This window comes from Arabidopsis lyrata (genome assembly GCF_000004255.2).
Source record: "Arabidopsis lyrata subsp. lyrata unplaced genomic scaffold ARALYscaffold_3, whole genome shotgun sequence".
Classification (NCBI taxonomy): Eukaryota; Viridiplantae; Streptophyta; class Magnoliopsida; order Brassicales; family Brassicaceae; genus Arabidopsis; species Arabidopsis lyrata.
Window position 1 is genome coordinate 4203966 of NW_003302553.1, and position 25143 is coordinate 4229108.

At 34.3% G+C, this 25143-nt stretch overlaps 5 protein-coding genes and 1 pseudogene across 6 annotated transcripts; 3 read left to right on the forward strand and 3 right to left on the reverse strand.

Moving 5' to 3' along the window:
• Positions 1-532: 532 nt before the first annotated feature.
• Positions 533-2162, reverse strand: LOC9318744 (non-symbiotic hemoglobin 2). The gene is made up of 4 exons (XM_002884749.2): positions 1902-2162; positions 1693-1807; positions 1003-1119; positions 533-908 (listed from the first exon to the last, which is right to left on the reverse strand). Exons 1-4 carry the CDS (start codon positions 2003-2005, stop codon positions 765-767), a joined length of 480 nt encoding a protein of 159 aa, XP_002884795.1. The 5' UTR covers positions 2006-2162; the 3' UTR covers positions 533-764.
• A 3492-nt stretch (positions 2163-5654) lies between these two features.
• LOC9320862 (cyclin-dependent protein kinase inhibitor SMR1) lies at positions 5655-6401 on the reverse strand. Its single transcript, XM_002884750.2, has one exon. It carries the CDS (start codon positions 6372-6374, stop codon positions 5856-5858), a length of 519 nt encoding a protein of 172 aa, XP_002884796.2. The 5' UTR covers positions 6375-6401; the 3' UTR covers positions 5655-5855.
• Positions 6402-12210: 5809 nt separating this feature from the next.
• LOC9318745 (probable U3 small nucleolar RNA-associated protein 7) lies at positions 12211-15135 on the forward strand. Its single transcript, XM_002882633.2, has 9 exons — positions 12211-12474; positions 12611-12685; positions 12766-12831; positions 12916-13005; positions 13205-13337; positions 13476-13594; positions 13676-13743; positions 13837-13885; positions 13968-15135. The coding sequence occupies exons 2-9, from the start codon at positions 12626-12628 to the stop codon at positions 14991-14993; spliced, it is 1611 nt and encodes a 536-aa protein (XP_002882679.1). The 5' UTR covers positions 12211-12474; positions 12611-12625; the 3' UTR covers positions 14994-15135.
• A 323-nt stretch (positions 15136-15458) lies between these two features.
• LOC110230250 (ankyrin repeat domain-containing protein 27-like) lies at positions 15459-19571 on the forward strand. 2 transcript variants are annotated; one of them, XM_021032513.1, is made up of 6 exons: positions 15459-15705; positions 17809-18009; positions 18097-18195; positions 18279-18578; positions 18675-18760; positions 18845-18940. In XM_021032513.1, the coding sequence occupies exons 2-6, from the start codon at positions 17857-17859 to the stop codon at positions 18852-18854; spliced, it is 648 nt and encodes a 215-aa protein (XP_020888172.1). In that variant the 5' UTR covers positions 15459-15705; positions 17809-17856; the 3' UTR covers positions 18855-18940. The 2 variants fall into 2 exon arrangements, with proteins under 2 accessions (XP_020888172.1, XP_020888171.1); XM_021032512.1 differs by having other exon boundaries at positions 15461-15705; positions 18662-18760; positions 18845-19571.
• Positions 19572-20932: 1361 nt separating this feature from the next.
• Positions 20933-21711, reverse strand: LOC9318746 (annotated as a pseudogene).
• A 270-nt stretch (positions 21712-21981) lies between these two features.
• On the forward strand, positions 21982-25115 carry LOC9320864 (3-phosphoinositide-dependent protein kinase 2). Its single transcript, XM_002882634.2, has 11 exons — positions 21982-22361; positions 22593-22773; positions 22883-22935; positions 23027-23128; positions 23216-23324; positions 23436-23514; positions 23666-23831; positions 23939-24073; positions 24160-24314; positions 24408-24630; positions 24716-25115. The coding sequence occupies exons 1-11, from the start codon at positions 22188-22190 to the stop codon at positions 24797-24799; spliced, it is 1461 nt and encodes a 486-aa protein (XP_002882680.1). The 5' UTR covers positions 21982-22187; the 3' UTR covers positions 24800-25115.
• Positions 25116-25143: the final 28 nt, after the last annotated feature.

The following is a 25143-nucleotide window of genomic DNA, read 5'->3' on the forward strand; positions in this document are numbered from 1 at the left end:
TCTGCACACCGTATTTCTCTTTTGCTAGATGGTTGTGGGCCTTAAACTTCGAGGTGTGCCGTCAATGATCGTTGTGGTGTCGCCTTCAGAGTGTCTGTGTTCCAAAACCGATGAGCGTAGGGATTGGATAGAAGCTGGAGCTCACGAATTCTTCACAACTCTCTTTATTAATCTATCTTTTGTTCTTGTCTATTTAACGTACTTACGAGACAAATGAAATGTAGATTTTTTTGGTTCTCTACAATATTGAACTATTTCAGCTGTTTGTGTCCATTATTTTTAAAAATACTTATGTTTTGCTCAATTGTTAATTTTGTTTTGCTCAAATTTTGTTACTTTTTACTTAGAAACTTTTTTCTATTAAATAATTTAGTGCACTTGAACATTACGATACAAATGGCACAAATCATATGTAGCATATTATTTATTAAAAAAAAAAAAAACATTTATTGAACTGAAATAGATCCAATATCTTATGTCTAGGGAAGTCAAATTATTAGTTTGAGTGACTATAAAATGATCCCCACGTTAATTAACACCCATCTTATGAAAATAAATACTTCAAACCATGATATTTCTCACAAATAACAATTTCAAGAAAAACTACAGTATCATGTATCTCCCTAATGAATAATGATAGCACAAGATCGCACAAGATCCTTCTTCAAAAGCAGTGAATTGTAGAAAGTCAAAGATTAACATAGTACACACAGAGAAACATATATGTGTATCATGTATGTGATACCCAAATGATCATTAGGGTTTTATGACTGATCTTCTTGTTTCATCTCGGTCTTAATGGCTAAAGCCAAGTGATCATAAGCTTGAGACCAACCTCCTTCCACATCTTCGTTGTATTTCTCCCCCAACCCCTCTTTCAATGTCCTTAGCAAAGCTTCTTTCACCACCTGCTTTCACATTCACACTTGTTGTTTAGTTAAAATTGAAAATAAAAATCATGTCTTTATATTTTTATATTTTTATTAAAAAAAAACAAAAGACCTCGAAGTGAGGGTCAATAACGCCGCTTTTGAGATGAATTGAGCCCAAGTATTGTAGAGTTGTGTCAGCTACTACCACCTTTCCTTTCTCCCTCAACTGTATAGCTGTTTCACATGTCTACACCCAAAAAAAAAAAAAAGAGTAAAGTCAGAAAATATATACATATTATGCAAAGTCCTAGAAGCCAAAAGTGAGTTGAACCAAACCAAGTCATAAACCAAAATTAAAAGTAAACAGAATTTGGTTTATATGGCTCTGTTCTATTATAGCAATTAGCAAAAAAATAAAAATCCATAAAGCGACTTGAACCACTTGGATTCTTCAGTAACAGATCTTTATTGACAGAGAAATGTGTGTTTGTTATTAAAAATGAAATAATACAATAGTATTCTTTACTAATATGAGATTTTTATTCTCAAAGAAGAAGACAATGCCAACTAGCCAAGTTCAAACAAATCGCAAGTCGTGTGCACATGGCTGCGTCAATAAATGACAAGAAAAGTTAATTCATACTATTATTTTCTACTATTATATAAGAAAAAAAAAAGGTATATAATGAGTAAATAAGATTCTTAGTTGTAAAAAATGAAACATTCTAATTTCAATCTAAGAAGTGTAAGATAATGATACGAATATATGCAAGTGATTCACATATATGTAGATGTAGAAAATCGGAAAGTAAGTAATTACCATCTTGAAGACTTTAACAGCATGAGCTTTGAGTTTAGGATTGTTGTGAGGGACTTCATCTGAGTCTCTTAGGAAAGAGAACAAGCCCTTTGCTGCTGGTGCTATCTCCAATATTCTATCACAATTATATTGTTCATTAGCTCACATATATAAACAACATGTAAAGAGCTTATATATATATGTGTCTATGTATAAGTAAGTATGGTTACTGTGAGAAGAAGTGAAGGCTGTATTTGGGGATGTCTTGTTTCAGTATCTCCCACGATTCCTTCACCAAAGCTTCTTGCTTCTCTGTAAACCCAATCTCTCCCATCTCTTTCTCTCTTTCTTTATCTCTCACAATTTGAAGACGCGAATATTTGTGTGTTTATATGTCTGTGTATCTATATATACGGTATTCAATGGTCCTTTGGTTGGGTCTGTGAGCTACTTTTGTAGAAGATTCTCTCAATTTTTATTTTTTTGATGACTAAATATGTTTATTTTATAGTAAAACATATGTTAACTAGAGGCATAGTCTCTAAAAGGTGGACACGCGTAGCCAAGAAATATGGATACACATTATGTCCGTCCGATCAGTCTAAATAGACGTAGAATAATACTATGAGCTAGATTAATACATATAAGTTAAGAGTAAAAGGAACAAACAAAGATAAATTGTTACTTGCGTTGTCTTCTGCGTAGTAAAATCTCCATCCCGCATAGCTTCAATCATTTGTTCTTTTCTACTTTCACACAAAATCAGCTGTATAGAAGAAAGAAAACTAGTGATAATAAATTCAATTTATCGCTTAAAAAGTAGTTATAAAAAAAATGATTTAGCAAAACACAAAAAAGAAAAAAAGAAAAAACTCACAGCTTCATGTAGAAGAAGCTGCAAATTCCTATGATATTGGGCGGTTTGGTCGTTAATCCTCTTCTCTTTCAACCTATGTTTAGCACCTGCATAACAAGCCTCAGCACACATGTTTTAAATTGATCCATGTGGTCATAATTATATATAAAAAAAGATGTTTCATTTATTTTACTTTTTTTTTTTCAAAAGCAAAAGATGTTTGTTTTGTCACCAGCCAGGTAACATGTTTTTGCTTCCTTGTACTGTACGGCACGGCAGCTCTTTCCAGACAAACTTTTTCTTGTTGTTCAAGAGACTCAAGCGTCTTGAGGTGAACACACATCAGTGATCAGAAAGAAGAATGAGAAACACATTATTGGATGCTTTTGAGAATAGATTCAATTTCACAGAAAAATAAATATATATAGTAACTTAAAAACATCAATTGTCAACATATATGATAATACCTTGTGTAGCTCGTCTATTGTTTTTTGAAGAGCATAAAACTTATTGCTGGGTCTCCCGGCGAGCCAGTTAACCAACATGGTACCGGCGATGAATCCTGATCTCCTTTACCAAAATCCAAACAATCAAATTTCGTTTCAAAACTTGGCCAGATCGACAAAAATTAGGGTTCTACCAAAAACATTAGTTTCTCTCTACAATAACGGGAATAAATTAATTAGCGTATATCAATTTCTTATACGCTCAGATAATACGCTGCCTGTAATTCGAGATAGCAAACCTGACAGATGCGAAAACACTATAGAAAGTACCGAAGCGTTCATTAACTAATGCACGGTTTCTGACTTTTTTTTTGGTGACACTAGAGTTTGTATGTAAACTCTATGGATCTTGCCATTTGCCTTGGATTAAACCGGCCCGGCCCGGCCCAGTACCAAAAAGAAATAGTAATTATTTTTGTTTTGGATTTGGTCTTCCTAAATTTGTTTTGTCAAAGATGTGTTAAACCTTTTCAAGCTTTGATGCTATTTCTCTCAACAGAAACTCAGAGAATTAATAAAGACTTTTAGGTAAGACAACTTTCGTTACGAAATTATTCCCAGAGCGACAATTCATCACATTCCCTTTGTTAGACCACGTAACACATGAATCAAAAAAGTTGTAGCTCCTCTTACATGCGACATGATGATACCAAATGCCTTTTTGTTAAGTTAAAAGAGACAACATTGTATGATACACACTCTTTAACTTCTATTAAATAACTCGAGCAATGATAGAATAATTGAAATAAGAAACTTACAATCATGAAATAAGTAAAAAGAGTAGCTTATGTTTTAAGACAATTACTTGTTGGATGAGTTGCGTAGATATGGCTCCTCCTTCGTCGCAGGACCATCATATCATTTAATTTCTATATATATTTAATTTCCATTCAATTTTACTGGTTTAATGAATAACGCCCATTAATTTCCATGTTTTGGTCGCAGAGCCATTTAATTACTCTATATGTATTTAATTTCCATTTAATGTTGTTGGTCTGGTGAGTAATCGTCTTATCTTTTTGTCCGCCAATAAAAGAATTTGAAGTTGTTACTTCTAAAAATCAAAAAGGTTGTTGAAACTTGAAAGAGATACACATGCATGAGGTTACATATTAAACTGTAACACATGCAATTTACTTAGCTAGTCTACCACAGTACCATGCATTTACTAAATACTACAAACATTAATTTGGTGTATCGTTTTGTTTGTACTCACTGCTAAATTTTACATACCAACTGCAAATTTTGAAAACAGCCTAAATTAAAACATGTTAACACATGCATATTTCCCGGTCATTAAACAAATTTTCTAAGATTCATTTCAATTCTCGTACTATAACACTTCTTATATATATAGTGTGAGAATTTTGAAATCATAAAGAAATTAAATAAAGAAATAAACGATGAGAATCAACTTCGATATTAGAAATCTTTAGGACATTTTCTTTAATATCTTCAGATCCCAAAGTTGCGTCCGCCGCTCTACCGGCCGGTCAAAAAAGTCATAAACAAAAAACAAGCATGAATTTCAGATTAACAAATTTGATACAATATAACTGAGTTTTATACATGTGCATGCTTTTTCTACTGTACAATTAAAACGTTAATTTAAAACATATATTTCCATCAATTTTATTTTCGAATAACATATATATTTCCATCAAGGCTTCATTTTCTGTGCGTTATTGCTTTCACAGTTACACGTAGGACACGCAACTGCTACATCTTCTACCAAATTAACACCTAAAAACTTTGAAACGCCATTAGCATTTTTGATAACCCAATTAATTGCTGTCATTAATATTACTATAGATTTAAATATTCATTCCTAATAAACTTGACATCTTGCAGTAAAAATTCGCTTATATTTTGTTCAAACAGAGTACAATTTTCCTAATACAGTGTTTATTTTTGAAACGCTACATAGGATTTTTCTTTTTTCCGACTGGTATCTTATGCAATCGTGATATCTTATGTAAATCAGTTATCTAACTGAAGAACAATATATGTTGTGTAAAGATACCATAGTCTTTTCGGTCCAACCTAAATGAATGAAATTGGACTCTAAGATAAAGTAAAACAAATAAAGTTTAACTTTACAGATATAGACTTGTGTAAAATGAAAAAAAAAAAAAAAAAAAAAAATCTAAGACATTATATTGTGTGAAACTATAGTGAGTACTATTATTTTGATTTGATTGCCATCATTTTCTCACATAAATGCAATGATTTTATATTTAATAGAACATGTACCACACATTGCCCATGAAGCAAGCAATGTTGTCACTAATTAACATCACTACGAGTCTGTAATTTAATACATATTGATAAAATTACTTTTCTATCAGGAGATAAACCAAATTAATTTTGTTCAAAATTTTCATACATGCATGCGTCATAACACAATCAATTTTTTTTTTACCAGGAGATATTTTGATTCTTCATAGTGGATGCGGATATTTTACATCGGTCAATATGATATATATGGGTCATTTATAAACGCGTTCTTCAATTTTAGAAGTCGACAATATATATTTTGAAACTATTTTTTCCATGAAGTTGGATGATAAAACGATCGTGTCTCTTATAAATGACATAAATATCACATTATTGTATAGAAATCTTGGCAATTGGAATTAAATTTCATTTATTACTCAATTTACAACATCGACCCCTCCATGCGAAATTAATATGCGGTTGCAGGGAAATTATCCATCCATATTCATAATTAAATTAAAAATATTAAAATCGAACACCAACATATAATTAATTTCACAATATTTCCAGTAAAACTGTAAAAAATGTAAATATTGAATTAAGCCTCATCTTCGAGCACAATACGGATAACTTCTCCGCCGTTTAGCTGTAGTCGACGTCTCATTGTATACGGAGGAGAAGAAACGGTCAATCTCTTCCCGATTCATAATTATCTCACAAGTCGACACTAAAAGCTTCCTCTTGCACGATCTGATCATCAGAGCCGCCGTAGCAGACGGTGCTGACGGTGGTGGTCGGGGTTTTCGCGGCGGAGGAGGTGGAGAGTCTACGACGGCGGGAATCTTGTGTTCTTGGGATGTGGGTGTACTGCAGCTGAGGCCATCTTCGTCGGCATCACCTTCGTCCTTCTTGGTTTTTGAGGTTTTGGATCGGATCTTGATGGGTGTTGGGAAATTGAATTTGGACAAATCTTGTAATAACTCAAGATCCATATCTAAACTTGTGTGTGTTTTGTTATTTGGGAAACTTTTTTTGTGTGGATGGAGAGAAAACTTCTTGGAGAAGTGAGAGGTTGAGAAGGGTTTGTTAAATGTGTTTGTATCTTTACATACACGTATATACATTCATAAGTTAGAATGTCGCATTTAGAAATGAGAGTTACCTTTAGATATGAAAAATTAATAAATAAAAAATAGAATGGGGATAAGTAAGGTAAAATATAGTATATTTTTTTTTTGTCATCTGGGTATATATTTCATACAAAATGAAACGTTACAGCTGAACCATTTCACAGAGGCAAGGTATACACTGGGATGTGATTACAAGCTTTCAGCATCCCAAACAAAAAATGAGTCACAAAAAATAATCTAAAGATCTAGATTAACTCTAGGTAAAATATAGTATATGGGTAGGAAAATGGACGTAATTTCCAAATTTAGAAAACATATAGTTTTACTAGGGATGGTAAGTTACTTGTATAGTATGTACAACTAGCTTGAGCACATGTGATTCACAATTTTGCATGCAAGGGTTGCCTATTTTTGTTAATAATTACTTAAAACGTCATAAAACATTGGGATTACCTTAGAAATTTGGTTGTAATGTAATATTGGTTGAATAGTAATTAAAAAATATACTGTATTATAAAATTCTGGAAGATAGATGAAAGATTTGCAAAAAAAAATTACAAAGGACAAATGAAACTCTGAGTTTGGAACTTTGGAAGCACAGTGGGAGTGAATTAAGGAGGGCCATAACTCATGAAACAAACGCAAATGGTGTTGTCGTACCATCGGTCTCCTATCTAAAGACGTGTGGGTTATGGTCTCAACAATAACATTAAAGTGTGTCTATATAGAAACTTTTACTTGACAAAAGAACTCGAACCATCAAAGTAATAGTAATACCATCTATAGGTAGTAAAGAAAAGTACACACATATATATACAAATTTTAGATCAACGTCTTATTCTTAGATCTCAAACATAAAGTTTGGTTAAATAAGTGTCTTGTACCTATTACAACCTAAAAACATGGCATGTGATTAGATTTAAAACAAGTCCATGCATCATTATATTTTATGTAAACAATTGATTGCATCAGTTTCTGTATCTCTTCTTTAATATTCCTTCTGTTTCACAAAGAGTGTCATTTTAGAGTTTTGCACACAGATTATGAAAACATTAAATTTTTTGTTTTTTCCAAACAAAAACATCATTAACTATATACCTAAACATAATCTGCCCAATAGTAAAACAATCTGCAGAATACTAATAGTCATAAAACATAAAAAATCATTAAATTTTGCATTGAAAACCTAAAACGACACTCTTTGTGAAACAAAAATAAAACCTTAAAACGACACTCTTTATGAAACGGACGGAGTAATTACTTAATATGTCAAATGTGAGAAGCTGTATAATTTTTATGTGACATTATGATTTCAACATATACGATGGACCCACAACGTTTTACACGCCGAGTTCAATAATGTGAAAAGAAAAATGTAAACCTTGCCATGCCATAGAACAATTATTAGGCTTGTAACATGAGTTAGCTTTGCTTACTCCTTATAAACATTTTGCGTTTTTCACCTTAATGTTAGTTTTAAATTGGTTTACAAAATCTAATTATTAAATTACAACCAAAAAATAGATTTGGTACGATTATAACTTTAGTTTACATATTGCTACGTTATTTATTTTCTTTTTGTCTTCATTCTGTTGTGTCGTATTTGAAGTTAGATTTTATCAGTACTCTTAACATGTACTTACACACTCGCTAATTAAGCTATATGTATTTATATGTTATTACATTTGCTGAGTAATTTAATTTTACGGCAAGATATGACATATTTTGGACATGCCACGTAGAAAAGCATGTGGTGATGATATATACTGTATATAGAGTAGATCTGTGTAGTAGTAATATCTAAATCTATATATACATTTTTGGATCACAATTAGCAAATAAATCATGAAGTTGAGAAGTATTTACAATGACATGCCATTAATTATTTAGATTTGTTTTATTTAAATAAAGATTTTTAATTGAAATTCATTTCTCATATATTTAGCAAAAGTCTATACAAAATCTTTCCTTATCTATTTAAGTAAAGATTTTGAAATCAAATATGTCCTCAACAATTTACCAAAAATCTCTACACAATCTTTTTAAAAATCTCGACTTAGTTAACTTCTATTTTTTATCTGCAATAAAAAAAATTAATTGTAACGAATGATGTAAAAATCGGAAATGTTGATACTACAATTTCTTCTACTTCTTATTTTCATATAATGAAAATTATTTTTAGGGATATTTTCTTAAAACCTCTAAACAAAACAAAGGGTTTCAAAAGATAGCTTCTCTTTTGGCGGGTCGACCTGCAAACCCGAAACTCTTTACGGGCTTATCCGCATGAACCTACGACCTGTAGTGGATAAAAATATTATTCAAAAAAAATAACAAATGATGTTTAATTTTACGGGACAAGGTTATATGGTACAACGGGTTTAGATCAATATTAATATTAAACAATATACTATGGATGAAATCCTAGAATTAAAAATCAAAATTTAATTATAAATTAGAAACACTAAACAAAATAAACAATATTAACAAAACAAAATAAACAATATTAAAATTTTACAAAATAATTTTTTAGTTATAAAAAAATTGAGCCGCGGTGTACCGCGGGGTAAAATCTAAATTTGAAAGTTTAAGGAAGAAAAATATTTTTTAAAAAATAATAGCTCTGCGGTGTACCGCAAGAAATTTTTTTCTCCTAAACTGAGGCAAGAAGAAGAAGAAAGCCAAATATCGTTTAAGTGTATATATAGATATACCATTTAAACCTAAAACACAATTAATATACTCAAAAGTCAAAACTATTAATATAGATATATGGATGGTACATTTATAAAATAGGTCGAAATATTATATTATACTCTCTATTAATAAACAAAACTAATTATATTTAGATTTTTAAAAAAAAAATTATAGCCCCGCGGTGTAGCGCGGATTCAAATCTAGTTAAAAGTACAGAAGTGGAAAGATCTATATGATCTCTCGCCTCTCTTTTTTTTTTTTTTACTCTTTTTTTGTCAACCCTTCTTCCTCTCTTATTTTTTTTATTTTTTTTGTTATGTTCTTCTTTTTCTTTTGTTTTGGTTATTCTAGTTTGTTTTTTTTGTTTATTGACATTGACACGTTTTTTGGCTTCGATTTTTACGGAAAGAGATATATGAGAGGTATTAGGATAAGTCGATGTAATTTGTAAGGCCACGAAACCATACGATCACAATCAAACAATCTGTAGCATTTAGAATCCATCAATTATAATCGATGTTGAAGTTTCGGTGGTCCAATTAATATACTTACGGTTGTTAAAACTTTGGCCAAAACTAACCGTCTAAAAGCATACCAAACTTATATGGATTGTAAATGGAAAAGGAATCGGGAAATAACAGCAACTGATCTTAAAGTCTTAAACTGTCCTACAAATTAAAAATGCACTTGTAATTAAAAAAAAAAAAAACTCAGAATCTGCAATGAAATCATAGTTTAATGCAATTCAAAGTAGATCTTGTCTGAATTAGCTTCAACATATTTCCTATAAATGGAAGAATGAATGAACCAAAACAGGACATAAATAATAAATCAGATTATAAACTTCTAGATCTAGTTCTATTACTTTGTTAATCGAAAAGTTCTATCAGACAAAAAAAATAAACAAAGGATATATTCATAAGATATTGAAATTCTTTCTTTTTGGTGAAGATCATAATATTGAAATTCTAAAACAACTTGAGTTAGAGGAAAGATTCTCACATATATTTTCGAGGCATAAGACACGATGGCCCTACCATTACAGGATGATAACAAGGAACGAACATTGTAGACACAAGAATCACTGTTACAGGTTGGTAACAAAGAAAACGAACCTAATTGATAAGAATGAACGTGTCTTTTTTTTTTTTTTTGGCAATCCAAATTTTGTTGCATATGCATAGGATTCCAGATCATTTCTGTTTGTTCTTTTGTTTCGACCGTGTTTTTTAAGTTTAAATTATATAAGTTAGATAGATAAAATTAGTACACCCATATAGAAGAAGACAACTAATCATGTGTCTATCACATGAAATTAAACTGTTTGAGTCTATATTAGACCGGAATTTAAGTAATTTTCATAATTAAAAATGCTTTCAAATTCGTACTATCATATATATTATGAATTATATAAAGTAGTAACTATTCTCTGTTTTGATCAACATATAATTGAGAACTACATATATATGGTTTTTTTTTTTGTAAACCAACATAATATTAATAAAAACTCAAACTTCACGTAAGGAGGAGGAAAAGCAGGATAGAAGATAAGCTTTTGCTGAAGCATCAACTCCACAGTTTTCAGTCCTTGGAACAAAAAGAACATACATAAACATAAACATAGAACGAAAGAGATCGCAATCCGCTAATATGCCATCTAGTTCGTTTGTATGGCCACCGGTATTGGGCAAGAGAACAAGCTCCTGACAATCCGAAAAACAAGCCAGCTTTGATACACCCAATGCTAAAGTCGCCGTGATAGCCGCCTTGAGAGCTAGTACCTCCGCTACGAGAACAGAAGACACAAAGGGTCTTGAAAAAGATCCATGGTAGATCTACATATATATGTTTCTAAACATAAAAGATACAGTATATTACAAAATCTATGACTCGCAAAAGTTTTTCGTTGTTACATTAAAAAAAAAAAGTATATCTTCTTTTCAATGAAAAGAATTGTTTTCAAGATTATATAGTATGCTAAATATAGTTTAGATCCGATACATTTTATTAAATATCTTGTTCGCATGTGTATGTTTGGTGATGCTGATTTACAAATTGAAAATTGAATTTACAGAATTTTTTTCTGGTAAAGCGGATATATTGTAATGATAGCATGTGAAACATAATTACGTAAAGCTACATGCAAATCTGAGTTATGAATGGTATTACTTACAGTTTTTGTATTGATGTGAATTAAAAAATTAAAATATATATGAATTTGTTTAGCATTCACTGCCGTTCTAACATTTTATTTGTTGTAATGTACAATGTCGACAAAGAAAGCAAGTGAAACGTAACGTGCATGGCCTCCAAATCATGAACTTTTTCGTAAAATATCATTTCTATAACAATATAGGTTAGCTAGATATAATATATCGCAATAATAAATTGGAAAACCAAAAAATTCCAAAGAATATATACCAATCGACACCAAAAAGTAAAGATAAGGAGCATGATGGGCTCTCCCTTGGATGGTTTACAATCTTCATAACCAATTGTCTCCCTAGTCCCTATTATATATAGCTAGACGAGTGTATCAATCATACATTAATATTAATTTGACACATATTTATTAGAGCTAACCAAAACAAATATTGGAATAGCTAGATTAAAGAGAATGATATATAGTAATTGTTACATTTGATAACTCATTACTAGACGAGGCCGCCAAAGTCCCATCAAACCAGCAGCTTCATGCGGCCACCCCGGGACCAAGATCTGGTTCTTTTATTTCCCATAACAAGAATCTTTTTCGTTTTATTTATTATAGAAAACTTTTAAAGCAGTCTGGTTATGTTGGATCTGGAGGAAAATCAGGAAAGTACATTTGATTTTTTAAAGTTTTTTTTTTCCTTTTTTAAATGTACTCATATGAACATGTAAACAAAACATGAATAATCCTTTATATATGGGAGTGGGACCTATATTTTTTGTTGCTATTTAACAAAACAAAATTTCTCCTACATTCTGAGAAACAGGATCACTTGTTTTGTTTCACTGGTACAGTAGAAGAGTTTTCACTGAACTCGTAAACTAATTAATTAGTGATTTTTTATCAACTCAGGCCTAATTGAGATAACTTGTTAGTTGGTCTCAGGCCCAATATAAAGTATTCTAAGGCCTACTCAATAATTTTTTTTTTTCGATTTTCGTCAGACAGATCATTTATTTATTTTTGTAATATTTTGTTTTTCTCGTAAAACCCTAAAAATACAAAACCCTCAAATTCAGTCAACCAGCGAGGATCGATGTCGGAGCTCACAGTACCTCCTTTCACGCATTAACTCAATTTATCTGCTAAACCCTAAATAGCTTCACACCGTTTTTCTAATTCTCAATCAAATCTTCACCGCCGCCGTGTGTTGTTCTTTCTCCGAGCCGTGTTCTCTATTCTCAGGTGAAGCTTCTTTCTTCGATTTGCCTTGGTTTCGTTTCGAAAAATCAAGTCTTTTTCTCAGATTTATCTCCGGGGCTTCTAATGGGTTTCTGAATTATCAGTGTCTAATTGTAATTGAGTTGTTTGATTCGTTTAGGTGATAAGGATCAAGATGGAGATGAGTTCAGAGGATAACAATCTTATGGAGAAAGTTTTGCCTCCTGTTGAGCAGGTACTGGGTTCGAATTTTTAACAGTTTATTATTTGTGTGTTTTGGCAAAGTTGAGGACTTTGATTCAAATTTGTATGCAGGAGAGTGATGTTGAGCTGGAGACTACAGTTAAGAAATATCTTAGAGGAGAAGGTGCTAATCTTGAGGTATATATATGTGTGTATGGCTTTAATGATTGTGGCTATTGGGTGTGAAATGCAGTGGTTGAGTGTTTTCTTTGTTTTCTGCAGACATTGAAAGATAAGAAACTAAAGACTCAACTTGCTTCACGAGAAAAGTTGTATGGGAAGTCTGCCAAAGCTGCTGCTAAAATCGAGAAGGTAAGTTTTCTCCTTCATTCAGCTCTGTGTGGGTCTTGTTTAACCCTTTTTTCAGTGTTTCGTGAAGATGAAAGAAGCTGTTGTGTATCTCTGTTTTGACGTTGAGCAACTGTTTTGATTCTTCTAGTCTTGATAGTTCAGATCGTTTTGAGTTCTTAATTATTGTCTTTTGATGTGGTTGTGTTAATTTTGTGTGTAGTGGCTCTTGCCTGCTGAGGCAGGCTACTTGGAGACTGAAGGTCTAGAGAAGACATGGCGAGTCAAGCAGTCAGATATTGCCAACGAAGTAGATATATTAAGCTCAAGAAACCAATATGACATAGTGCTCCCAGGTAAATGCTCAAAAGCTTTTTCTGAGAGACAACATATCTTATTTATGTAAAATATTAAGTATGGTTAGTCTGTGTGATAAATATCCTCATCGCAATGTGCTTCTAATTCACTTTACTGACACTGATGAACATATGTAGATTTTGGCCCATACAAACTTGATTTTACGGCAAGTGGTCGGCATATGTTAGCTGGTGGTCGCAAAGGCCACCTTGCTCTTTTAGACATGATGAATATGAGCTTAATTAAAGAGATTCAGGTCTGCTTCTCTATTTTATCATCTTTTATCATTATTTATAAAATTTGATTTGGTTCTCACAGAAATAGATGATATCTGCAGGTAAGAGAAACAGTACGTGATGTTGCATTCCTGCACAATGAACAATTCTTTGCAGCTGCCCAGAAGAAGTATGTATCTCAATGCTAATAACATCACATTTTGTATGCCTTGTGATTTGGAGGGTGCTTGGTCTAATATCATGTCTTGTCAAATTTTGACAGGTATGCTTATATATATGGGAGAGATGGAACTGAGCTGCATTGTTTGAAGGTGAGATTTATGCTTTTCGGTTGAAAGAGAGAACATATGCCTAGTGTTCTTGGTTATTGACTTTAAACTTTGTCTATCCCAGGAACGTGGTCCAGTGGCCAGACTTCGGTTCCTAAAGAACCATTTCCTACTTGCATCAGTAAACAAATCTGGGCAGCTACATTATCAAGATGTAACCCATGGAGGCATGGTTGCTAGTATCCGAACAGGTAAAGGCCGAACAGATGTAATGGAAGTGAATCCTTACAATGGTGTTGTTGCCTTGGGACATTCTGGTGGAACTGTCACAATGTGGAAACCCACTAGCCAAGCACCTCTTGTCCAGATGCAGTGTCACCCTGGGCCAGTGTCATCTGTCGCATTTCATCCAAATGGTCATCTCATGGCTACATCCGGTAAAGAGCGTAAAATCAAGATCTGGGATTTACGTAAATTCGAGGAAGTTCAAACTATCCACAGTTTTCATGCCAAAACGCTGAGTTTCAGTCAGAAAGGTTTGCTAGCAGCTGGAACTGGATCCTTTGTTCAGATTTTAGGAGATTCGAGTGGTGGTTCTTCACATAACTATAGTAGATACATGAACCACTCGATGGTGAAAGGTTATCAAATCGAGAAGCTTATGTTCAGACCATATGAGGATGTTATTGGGATTGGTCACTCGATGGGTTGGTCTAGCATTCTAATTCCAGGGTCTGGAGAACCCAATTTCGATTCATGGGTGGCTAATCCATTTGAAACATCGAAACAGAGACGGGAGAAGGAAGTCCATTCGCTTCTTGATAAGCTTCCACCTGAGACAATAATGCTCGACCCTTCAAAGATTGGTGCGATGAGACCCTCTAGGAGGAGAGAGAAGCCATCAAGAGGAGAGATAGAAGCTGAAAAAGAGGTGGCCATAGAAGCAGCAAAGAGCACTGAGCTGAAGAACAAGACGAAAGGAAGGAATAAACCGAGCAAGCGGACCAAGAAGAAGAAAGAGATGGTGGAGAACGCAAAGCGAACATTCCCGGAGCAAGAGCACAACACCGCGTTGAAGAAGAGAAGAATCGGAGAAGATGCTGCGGCGGAGCTACCGGCGAGTTTGAAGAGATTTGCACGGAAAAACTGAAATCTGAGCGTTTTTAGCTTCTTTTTCCTCTTGAGTTTGCAATTCGTTGGGAATTGTTTTGCTTGTAGACATATTATCTAACAATGTATTGAATGGTGTTTCGTTAGAAAGAGGTTGAAATTTGGAGACAAATTGGCAGCGATATTTTTGACAATATATCTTGGAAAAAATGGAGGGAAAATCTAAAGAATCGGCTTTTTTAATTTTTTCTTTTATGATTCACTAATAATCAATCACCTATCAAAAAAAAAGATTCACTAATAATCATATAATATAAAGAATTTAAGACTAAAAAGGGATCCAACCAATAGTAGTAAAGTGCATAAAAGAAGCACAAAAGATAATACTAAGGTTATGAAAATGAGCACCACACATGCGTCAGTTTTGTGTTCAAGATAAGATACTATTGAGATTTACAATTTTAATATATATATTATAGGGATAGGGTGTGAATTAAGGTTATGGTATGCAGCCTCTCTCTCTCTCTCTCATCTCATCTCAGCCTCCTCCCACACCTCCATCCCCAATTTTGGTCTCTGGTTCTCTGTTCTCATGTCTGTGTATAATATCCATAACCCAATTTGGTTGTCTCAATTATACTATTTTTGAGATAAGAGTATTATATACAGAGATGGAACACAATCCCTAAGGGAATTTGAAGGATCACAAGGCGATACAGACCGATCCATGGCTTGTGGTGATCTAATGCACGGTAATATTTTTGGTATTGAACCCAGCATAGCATACAGGCCTCTAATTACTTTTAGATTTCTTGTAAAAGTTAAAGAGAAATTTGCAGCTATAACCAACAAAAATTTAATAATTAAGAAACTGACGCCTAACAAAAAAAGGTACTAATATTTTCTATATCTTTTGTATTAATTCCAATTATGCCCTCTGTGAATAACACGCTCTACGCCCATCTCTTTTTTCTCTTCTCATCATTTTTTTTTCACAATCTCTTTCCTTGCGTTGACTTGAGTTCAACATCAACTCCTTCCTTCTTCATTTCTCCGTCTCTCTGTCATTTGTTACTCTCACTCTCTCCGTCGCGTCTCCTTTATTCTCTCCTTCTCACAAGCACCATAAGAACTCCCATAATCCCATTCGATCCATCTAATTCAGCGTCTGAACCAGATCTTTCTGATTCGAATCGACAAGCATCGATTTTGAATCATGACCTTTGTTGTTGGGTTCTTTATTTAACAATTGAATGGTATTTCTTCTTCAATTTGGGTTCGGGTAAAGGATGTGTGGCGACAATTTTGGGTTTTAATCTTTATAAGTACAATTTTGGATCCCATGATTTTTTTGCATTTGGTGATTACAATAGAAAATGGTTTAATTTAGAAGCTTTGGTTCCATGGAACTCCTTAATAGGATGCGATTACACCTAGAGCCGTCCATGAGAATTTGAAGGCCACAAGCAACAAAAAATAATTTTAGGCCTATTATTTGTAAGAAAAGATTATAAATGAGAAAAGCAAAGACTTGTCACCTGCACATGTTATGACACATTCCAAACCACTAGACTACTTGAACATTATTGTTAAAAATGGGGCCGATTATATATATAGGAGATTTGGGGCCGCAAGCACATGCTTGCCTTGCTTGGCCTCATGGCCGGCTCTGATTACACCTATTACTATACTGTTTAATTAAATTCTATAGTATATGTAGTTTAACTCTTTGTTGGTAGTTTATGTATAGTACAACAACAGCAACTTAAACACATGACTGTTTTGTCTTGTTTAGTGATTAGGTGTTTGAACTATGAGCAATGTTTCGACTATTGAAGGTGTTTAAATTGGTTGTAAATTAGTGAAAAATGTTCTCTTTTACTTGTAATTTAATACTATACTATTTTGTAGATTTGTAACATGTAAATAATGACTTTGTAATACTATTTATTCAGTACGATTGAAAAATCGACAAGATTACTTGTATTGTTATACTCTTTTATTTGAACACACCATTTACAAGATATATAGAGTTACTGTAATACTTTTTAATTTGAACAAATATGTGATATTCTATATTTTTTTTGGTTAAAGTATGCTATTCTATATGATATATGCTAATAGAACTTGGTGCCACTATTCATCTCTTAAGAAATTCGTTTCTGATTTTTAAAATTCAAATCATGTTATATAAACAAAAAAAATCTGTTTCTTTAAATAGTATTACAAACTTTAACCAAGTAATATTGTTAGATTAACACAATAAACAAGATTAGTAAGGGTGAATATATATGTGTTATCATATGCATATTTCTCTCTCTTTATATGTAGCTCTCTCTAGTTTTCTCTCCTGTGCAATTGTCTGAAGGCTAAAATCGTCATTGCATAAGGTCCATGTGCTACTCTCTTAATTTTTCAATTTATGATGCTATATTCTTAAATATTTTATCAAAACTGGTTATTCACTTAATTCACTCAAAGTTAAATCACAAAAAAAAAAAAAAATTGTTTGTGTTAGTCCTGGTTACATTCGCTACGTGTTGGCCCCTAATTTGGTGATAAAAACACAAAAGGCTGGCTCTACTTTTACTCGACCACCTAAACCCTAAAAGCAATCCACTTCACTGACGCGATTAACTCCTCCGAGGTCAAACAATGTTCTATCATACACCAAAACATCACTAGAACAAACTCAGCCAAACTTGTGTAAATACTGTGGCTCATACTTTTAAGACCAAAACACATTACCATGTCCTCATTATGACCATTCTACCTCTGGAAGTTGTTTTTATGTTTTCATGCAAGACACATTGGTAATTGGAACTAAGTTTGGATTATTCTTTGCTCTCAATCAGGTTCTCCTGGACAGTGGAGCAAATACGAATTTCTGCAATTCAACTGGAATGACGCCTCTGCACAGCGTCGTCACAGTAAAGTGGTTCATGCCATACGTTGAGCTTCTCACTCAAAAAGGAGCTGATTTGGAGGCTCAAAATTCCAGAGGAGAGTCTCCACTTCACATGGCATGTTCTGCAAATAACGACCCTTGTGTTGAGGTTAGTGTTAGTATTCTTTCCTTTTGTTTCCTCTCCCTCCCAGTCTCATTCATTGTAATTCTGATTGGAATCTGGACATTGAAACAGTATCTTCTCCAAAAAGGAGCAAGCATCAACTGTCTATCTCTGAAACGTCACACACCTCTTCATTATGCATGTGGCATTGGCAGAAAATCCATTGTGGAGGTTAATCTTCTGACTACACATTTGGCAAGTTTCATCATTTGTATTAATGCTTATTTGTGTTACTTTAATGGTTTCAATTGCAGCTTCTTCTCGAGAAAGGAGCTCACATGGATGCTCAAAGTGAGGAACAAGGAACGCCTCTAAACGTGGCATGTCTCTCCAATAGCCCGTTGTGTACTCAGGTTCTCCTAGAGAAAGGAGCACAAACCGAGTTCAAAGACTATAGCGGAAATACTCCTTTTATGATTGCATTGAAGCATAAATACTTGAGTTGTTTGGTGCATCTTTTCAAACGGGGCGTTGATATGAATGCACGAAACTTAGTAGGAGATACGCCCCTTCACTTGGCATGTAGGGATGGTTATGACTCGCACTTTGTGAAGGTATGGTTCCAGGTTCATTTTTTTGTGTGTGATTGATTCTGTTTTGTAGTAATAATCAATAAATTTATTACATTTTGTAATAGCTTATCGTTGAAGGAGGGGCTAATGTTAATGCTCAAAATCACAAGGGAGATACTCCTCTTCATTTGGTCTGCAGGAAAGGCTCCTTATCGAGTCTTGAGGTTAGTCATTGTATATATAATGACTGTATTAGCTTTACTATGACTCTATAGTTCTGACTAATGATCCCAATTGATTTATGGCAGGTTCTCCTAACTGCCCGTGCTAATCCAGCTATCACTAATGACGCTAATTATAGAGGACGACATGTTCTTATCGAAGACCAAGAACGAGGAAACAGCACATAAGATCCGCAAACATAACAAGGTCAGAGCAGACCAAGCATAAAAAAAAAACAGAAAAACGAGAGACATTGATTCTTCAACAGATTCGATATATAATCAAGCTCTTAGATAACCAAGGATTTCATGCTACTAACGGTAGCCAGGTGCTCCTTCGGATTGTGAGACTGTTTTGCAAAGTCCAGTTGATCATCTCGGATCCTGGGGCCATTTTCACGTACCAACTCATCAAGCCAAGACAAAACATCAGGATGAACAAAGTCGGCAACATTATGAACATCAACATCAACAGCTAGAGGGAATGTACAGTCTTCATCAGCCAAGATGGCGTCGCACTTGGTCTTTCTCAAAGTAGAAGCAGCAGCATTATTCTCAAATTCCAAACAGCTATCTGGCAGGCTTGCTATGTACTGCCTGACCTTTTCGAGATAAGCCAAACTAGGCATGCATCTCATTGCAACAGTATACATACACCCTAAAGCATTTACTTCAAGGCGCTTGAACTTTTCCAATGAATCACAATCACCATTGTCAATTAGGTCTCCCTATTCAAGACCTTATCACCTATTTTTTTAAAAAAGCGTTTTGCCAAAAGAAGTTGCGCAAAAGAAATGATGGCTTTCTCTTTCTCCTTTTATCACTTCATGTTCTCTACTTCGAGGCCTGGACTTCTGATTTTGGGCCTGGGCTTCTGATTTTGGATTTTTTTTTTTTGTTAAAACGAGAAATTTTGAATATTATTGGTTGTGTTAGTTTGATATGGTTTTTTATTTTCTTGACATAATTTTCTTTTTATACGTATTTTAACCTTTTTTCTTGAAGTATTTGAAAAATTCACTGAAATAGAACCAAACAAAAATGAGATATTAATTATAATGATTAATAACAAATTAATATGACATAATTGGATATCAAATCTTTTTATTCAATTTGACCGACTATTAAATATTTTTTGAATATTTTTTCGAGTATTTAATTTAATATTTTGACTTTTTTTTTTTTTTGTCTTTTCGGACATGTTTTATATGTCCATTGCTCTAATTATAGTGTTTTCATCTTTTCATATATAATCCTCTTTTTTTAATTAACTTTTTCCCTTAGTGGGTGCATTTTGTGCATAAGTTTTGACAAAATGTGATGATCTAGATGGAAAACTAATACTGTATTAGCTTTTTATTTTGATTTTGACGTAAATTTTTAATTGGGAGATAGTAATAAGTTAAAAACCATCTTGTAATTAAACACGATGATGAATCTGAACTCTCGTTCCTTTTTCCTTGAACATTCGTTCGACTCATGCTAGATAGCCTCTAAAAGACCAGGGTTGGTAATTGGTATAGAGCTCTTGTGGAATACACGGTCGCTACACTAGCAAATAATAAATGGCTCAGAGAAGAAACCTCCATTGCCGAAAAGGTTCCAAGAAATCAAATCAAAACTCCACGGTAACATCAGTTTTTTCTATTGAAATCTTCAATTTCGTTTGTCCAATGACACTTTCTTCATGTTGGTAGTATTAGTTATGATTGTGACGGGAGATATGTACCGGATTATGCCAGCATGGAAGGTAGAGTTGCTGTAACGACTGACGAGGGATGCTGGGATCCTTTTTGGAAGCGATTAAGAAATGCGGTTATCTTCCTCAAGAGCGGAAGAAGCCAGATGAGTTCATATATCTGATTATTGCAAAGTTTCAAGCTAGGAGATATTTTTGAACGATCTCACAAGTGGTCATGAAATATTTGGGCTCCAATAGTATAATCGGTTTGGGTCTGAGTTAAAGAATCTTGGTGGTATTGTTGCACGTAAGAAAATGATTTTTTACATTCTTTTTCTTTTGAATTTAATTTAACATTACACTAAAAAAAAAAGCGAATTTTTTTAACATGTCTTTCACATTTCAATGTTGGTTGTTATGATGTTGTTTATTTCATATAATTGAACCAAATATGTTATAATTAGTAAGAAAAATCATCACCAAAAATAAATAAAAAGCAAAAGAAGTTTTTAAACACAAGGAAAAGATGATTAACATTCATTCTTCAACAGGTTCATATATTAGTGATAGTCTTAATTAATCAAGGCTTCCATGCGTCGGACCACTTCTTGACCATCATCACCTTTGAGCCAGAGGTCATATTGACAATCCAATTCCTCAACCCAAAGCAGAATCTCTGGTTCAACAAAGTCGGCAATTTCGTCTTCATAACACGTTGAGGGAATGGGTCGTTTTCCAGAGGCAAGACGTCCGAATACTTGTTCATCAAAGTAGTAGCAGCAGCATCGTCTTCCAAACTCGCCATGTACTACCTGACCTTATCGAGAAAAGCCAAAGCAGGAATGCTTCTCTTTGCAAAAGTCACTCTCAGGGACTTGCACTTGTCCCGTGAGTCACAATCATCCTTGAGCAGAAGCTTCACATAGTCCCCGGAGATTGCGTCGACCATCTCTTGTGCATGGGAGACTTCAGATACAGCTCGATCGTAATGATCCATATTGTAACGCTGATGGAGAAGGCTGGCGTACAACGGATCAAGACGATAGACGTTAGGAAACTCGTGTAAAACCTCAGTGAACTTGTGTGAAAGTCTTCTCCCAGCAGACATGACCTTGAACGCAAAGCCTTCACGGATTTCCGAGATATCATCATCACAGACACGGTCTGGTAGCGGGACACAGTCTGGTATCTGATACTCAAGACGGATGGCTCTAACGAAATCTAATTCAGTCGGAACCACAACACCTATCTTCTTTAATTTGTTCTTCTCCATTTCAATCCCTAAGCAATTTGTAATGAATGAACATACATCACAAAAGATTTTACCAAACACTTTATCAATCAAGTCCCCAATTTTAGGGTTCCCTATCTCTCCTTTCTCCACTTGATGGTCTCGGGTTCGAATCCCAAAACCTCCATCTAATTTTATGGCCCAATAGAGAGTGTTCCAAGGCCTACTCAAAATCTCCATTATTATTATTATTTTTATTACAGCTAATTTTATTTTTAATTAATGAAGAAGAAGAAAATGAAATGATGAAGAAAGAAAGTGTCACATTCCTCCGATTCTTCTTCTTCACCTCCCCTTCTTCGAATTTCTCTCCTTCCTTTTTCATCCATTTGAAACTTCTCGTTTTTCGAAATTGGAGCTCACAATAGCACCTGGAAATAACATCATAAGCTTCAAGATCCAATTTGGGTCTTTCTGATTTCTGATGGGTCTCGTCGAAATGTAGATGAAGTCGGGAGATGTTGACAATGGAGAAGGAATTTGATTCAAAGCTTTCTCTTCAAGGGAATTCATCTTCTAATGGTGCAACTATTTCCAGAAGCAAAAGTTTCGCCTTTAAGGCTCCTCAGGAGAATTTCACCTACCATGATTTCGAGCTCGGCAAGATCTATGGCGTTGGCTCTTATTCAAAGGTTTCGTTTTTTCGATTCGATTCATTGTTTCCTTCTCATTCTTCCTATAAAAATCCTCTCTTTGATTCATGAATCAATTTTACAGATTGAATTTTTGTAATCTGGTGTTTGTTGGCTTAATTGATCCTTTAGTTGATTCTATCTTGGAGCTTTTTGTTTTTGGTGGGAAATGGGAAGCTTCATTTTAAGTTACTTAAGCTCGATTTTTTTGCTTATGTATAATCGAATCAGGTTGTTAGGGCGAAGAAGAAGGATAATGGAACTGTGTATGCCTTAAAGATCATGGACAAAAAGTTTATCACCAAGGAGAATAAAACAGCTTATGTCAAATTGGAGAGGATTGTTCTTGATCAACTCGAACATCCCGGGATTGTGAAACTCTTCTTTACTTTTCAAGATACACAATCACTATGTAGGTAGTTTCTATTCAAGTGGCTTTGTTTCCATAGACCATTATATTTTATTCACTAGTCTCTCTGCTTTAAGGGCTTTAATTACTGGGTTCATTCTCATTTTTGTAGACATGGCGCTTGAATCTTGCGAAGGTGGGGAACTTTTCGACCAAATCACCAGAGTAAGATACTATTTCAGAATCTAGGATATTGTTTCATGTTCTCAAAATGTAGTTGCATTATGTTCTTTTTTGGTTGTTTTGTGTTTGGCAGAAAGGTCGTCTATCTGAGGATGAAGCTCGGTTCTACAGTGCAGAAGTTGTGGACGCTCTTGAGTATATACATAATATGGGACTGATACATCGAGATATCAAGGTAGCTTCTCTTTCACATATCATCTCTTTTAAGATCCAACAAGGACATCATTTTGCTAACAATTATCCCTTAATTTTGATTGAGTAGCCAGAGAATCTGTTGTTAACTTCAGATGGACATATTAAGATTGCCGATTTTGGTAGCGTAAAGCCAATGCAAGACAGCCAAATCACAGTGCTGCCTAATGCGGCTTCCGGTAATATGAAGTTCATGATCCTTTTTCTATATTCTTGAGCTTAAGGCCCTTTTGATAATTGTTTTCCAATTCGGATTTTGAAGCCTATGTGTAAACTTGTGACTTATGCAGATGATAAGGCGTGCACTTTTGTCGGGACGGCTGCATATGTTCCTCCTGAAGTTCTAAACTCCTCCCCAGCAACTTTCGGGTAAGAGTTTTGTGTTAGAACAAACTTTGACCACTATGTGAGGAATATATGGAGTTTTTGGTTTTGTAATAGCCTTTTAGTTCTTTGGATTACTACACGGCTCTTACTTAGAACAACTTTTCTTTGGTATTTCTGGAACACATTCAAACAGAAATGATCTCTGGGCACTCGGCTGCACTCTGTACCAAATGCTTTCAGGAACTTCCCCATTCAAGGATGCAAGTGAATGGCTAATTTTCCAAAGAATCATAGCTAGAGATATAAAGTTTCCAAATCATTTCTCAGAAGCAGCAAGAGACCTCATCGACCGATTGCTAGTAAGATAAGCTTCACTTTTTACCCAGTCTTTGCTGGATCATGAATCACGGGTCAATCTCAAAAGCCATCATCATAATTGTTTTGTTGTGGCTATGGCTCATTTCAGGATACAGATCCTAGTAGAAGACCAGGAGCTGGATCAGAAGGTTATGCTTCTCTCAAGAGACATCCTTTCTTCAAGGGAGTTGACTGGAAGAACCTAAGGTCACAAACTCCTCCAAAACTAGCTCCAGATCCTGCGGTATTTACCTCCTTAAGTTACTTCTAATTGCTGCACCAAAATGTTTACCGTCTTGTCCTTCTCTTGATCAGTTTTATCTTTTTCAGTCTCAATCAGCATCTCCTGAAAGGGACGGTTCTCCATGGAACCCAACACATGTTGGAGATACCTCAGTTTTGCAGAACGATGGACACAACGGACTCTCTGAGTCCTCAGGTTCCATAACTCGGCTTGCCTCCATAGACTCTTTTGATTCGAGATGGTGAGACTTTGCTAGGCTTTTACTTCTTTTCCGCGAGAACTCTCTATTTTAAAATCTACCTGGTTTGAAAATGTTTGCTTTGTAATGCAACAGGCAACAGTTTCTAGAACCGGGAGAATCGGTTCTAATGATATCAGCAGTGAAGAAGCTACAGAAAATCACAAGTAAGAAGGTGCAGCTAATACTCACCAACAAACCAAGACTGATATACGTTGACCCATCAAAGCTTGTAGTAAAAGGGAACATTATCTGGTCTGATAACTCCAACGACCTCAACGTTCAAGTCTCAAGTCCTTCCCATTTCAAGATTTGCACAGTAACACACAATCCAATGGCTCCCTTCTTCAGTTTTTTCTTCTGCAATTGAAATGTGATTGTTAATTCATGTTTTTGTTTGGCAGCCGAAGAAAGTTTTATCGTTTGAAGATGCGAAACAAAGAGCTTTGCAGTGGAAAAAGGCAATCGAAACTCTTCAAAACCGTTGAGACTCTTGCTGATGATGTCAATTCATTAAGTCCCTATTTTATTCTTACATTTTCTTTAATTCAATTGATTACATCTCATTGTATGCATAGAGAAGAAGAGTCTTCTCTGCATTCAAGACGTTTCTTGGGCCGTAGGTTTCTTCTCCGGAGATGATAACTAAGAGTTGCATTGAATCTGTTTTGGGTCCAGATTGTCAGATTTATGAATGACAGTAACCAAAGTAAAACCTAAGCTAATATGGATCGGTTTGTAGTTTCAATTTTGGTTTGGTTCCGTGTTTCTCAATTATATTTGGTTTAAAAGTATTTTGATTCAGTTGTCTTGATAAGAACATTTTTCTGTC

Excerpts from the sequence above, each read along its gene's own strand:
- LOC9318744 (XM_002884749.2), bottom strand. The coding sequence starts at position 2,005 with ATGGGAGAGATTGGGTTTACAGAGAAGCAAGAAGCTTTGGTGAAGGAA. Across the intron at positions 1,808-1,901 it reads AGCCTTCACTTCTTCTCACA|AATATTGGAGATAGCACCAG; the intron begins GTAACCATACTT and ends TAATTGTGATAG. Across the intron at positions 1,120-1,692 it reads CTGTTAAAGTCTTCAAGATG|ACATGTGAAACAGCTATACA; the intron begins GTAATTACTTAC and ends TTTTGGGTGTAG.
- LOC9320862 (XM_002884750.2), bottom strand. The coding sequence starts at position 6,374 with ATGTATATACGTGTATGTAAAGATACAAACACATTTAACAAACCCTTC.
- LOC9318745 (XM_002882633.2), top strand. The coding sequence starts at position 12,626 with ATGGAGATGAGTTCAGAGGATAACAATCTTATGGAGAAAGTTTTGCCT. Across the intron at positions 12,686-12,765 it reads TTTTGCCTCCTGTTGAGCAG|GAGAGTGATGTTGAGCTGGA; the intron begins GTACTGGGTTCG and ends ATTTGTATGCAG. Across the intron at positions 13,744-13,836 it reads TTTGCAGCTGCCCAGAAGAA|GTATGCTTATATATATGGGA; the intron begins GTATGTATCTCA and ends AAATTTTGACAG.
- LOC110230250 (XM_021032512.1), top strand. The coding sequence starts at position 17,857 with ATGACGCCTCTGCACAGCGTCGTCACAGTAAAGTGGTTCATGCCATAC. Across the intron at positions 18,196-18,278 it reads GCAGAAAATCCATTGTGGAG|CTTCTTCTCGAGAAAGGAGC; the intron begins GTTAATCTTCTG and ends TTTCAATTGCAG. Across the intron at positions 18,579-18,661 it reads ATGACTCGCACTTTGTGAAG|CTTATCGTTGAAGGAGGGGC; the intron begins GTATGGTTCCAG and ends ATTTTGTAATAG.
- LOC9320864 (XM_002882634.2), top strand. The coding sequence starts at position 22,188 with ATGTTGACAATGGAGAAGGAATTTGATTCAAAGCTTTCTCTTCAAGGG. Across the intron at positions 24,074-24,159 it reads AACTAGCTCCAGATCCTGCG|TCTCAATCAGCATCTCCTGA; the intron begins GTATTTACCTCC and ends TATCTTTTTCAG. Across the intron at positions 24,315-24,407 it reads GACTCTTTTGATTCGAGATG|GCAACAGTTTCTAGAACCGG; the intron begins GTGAGACTTTGC and ends GTAATGCAACAG.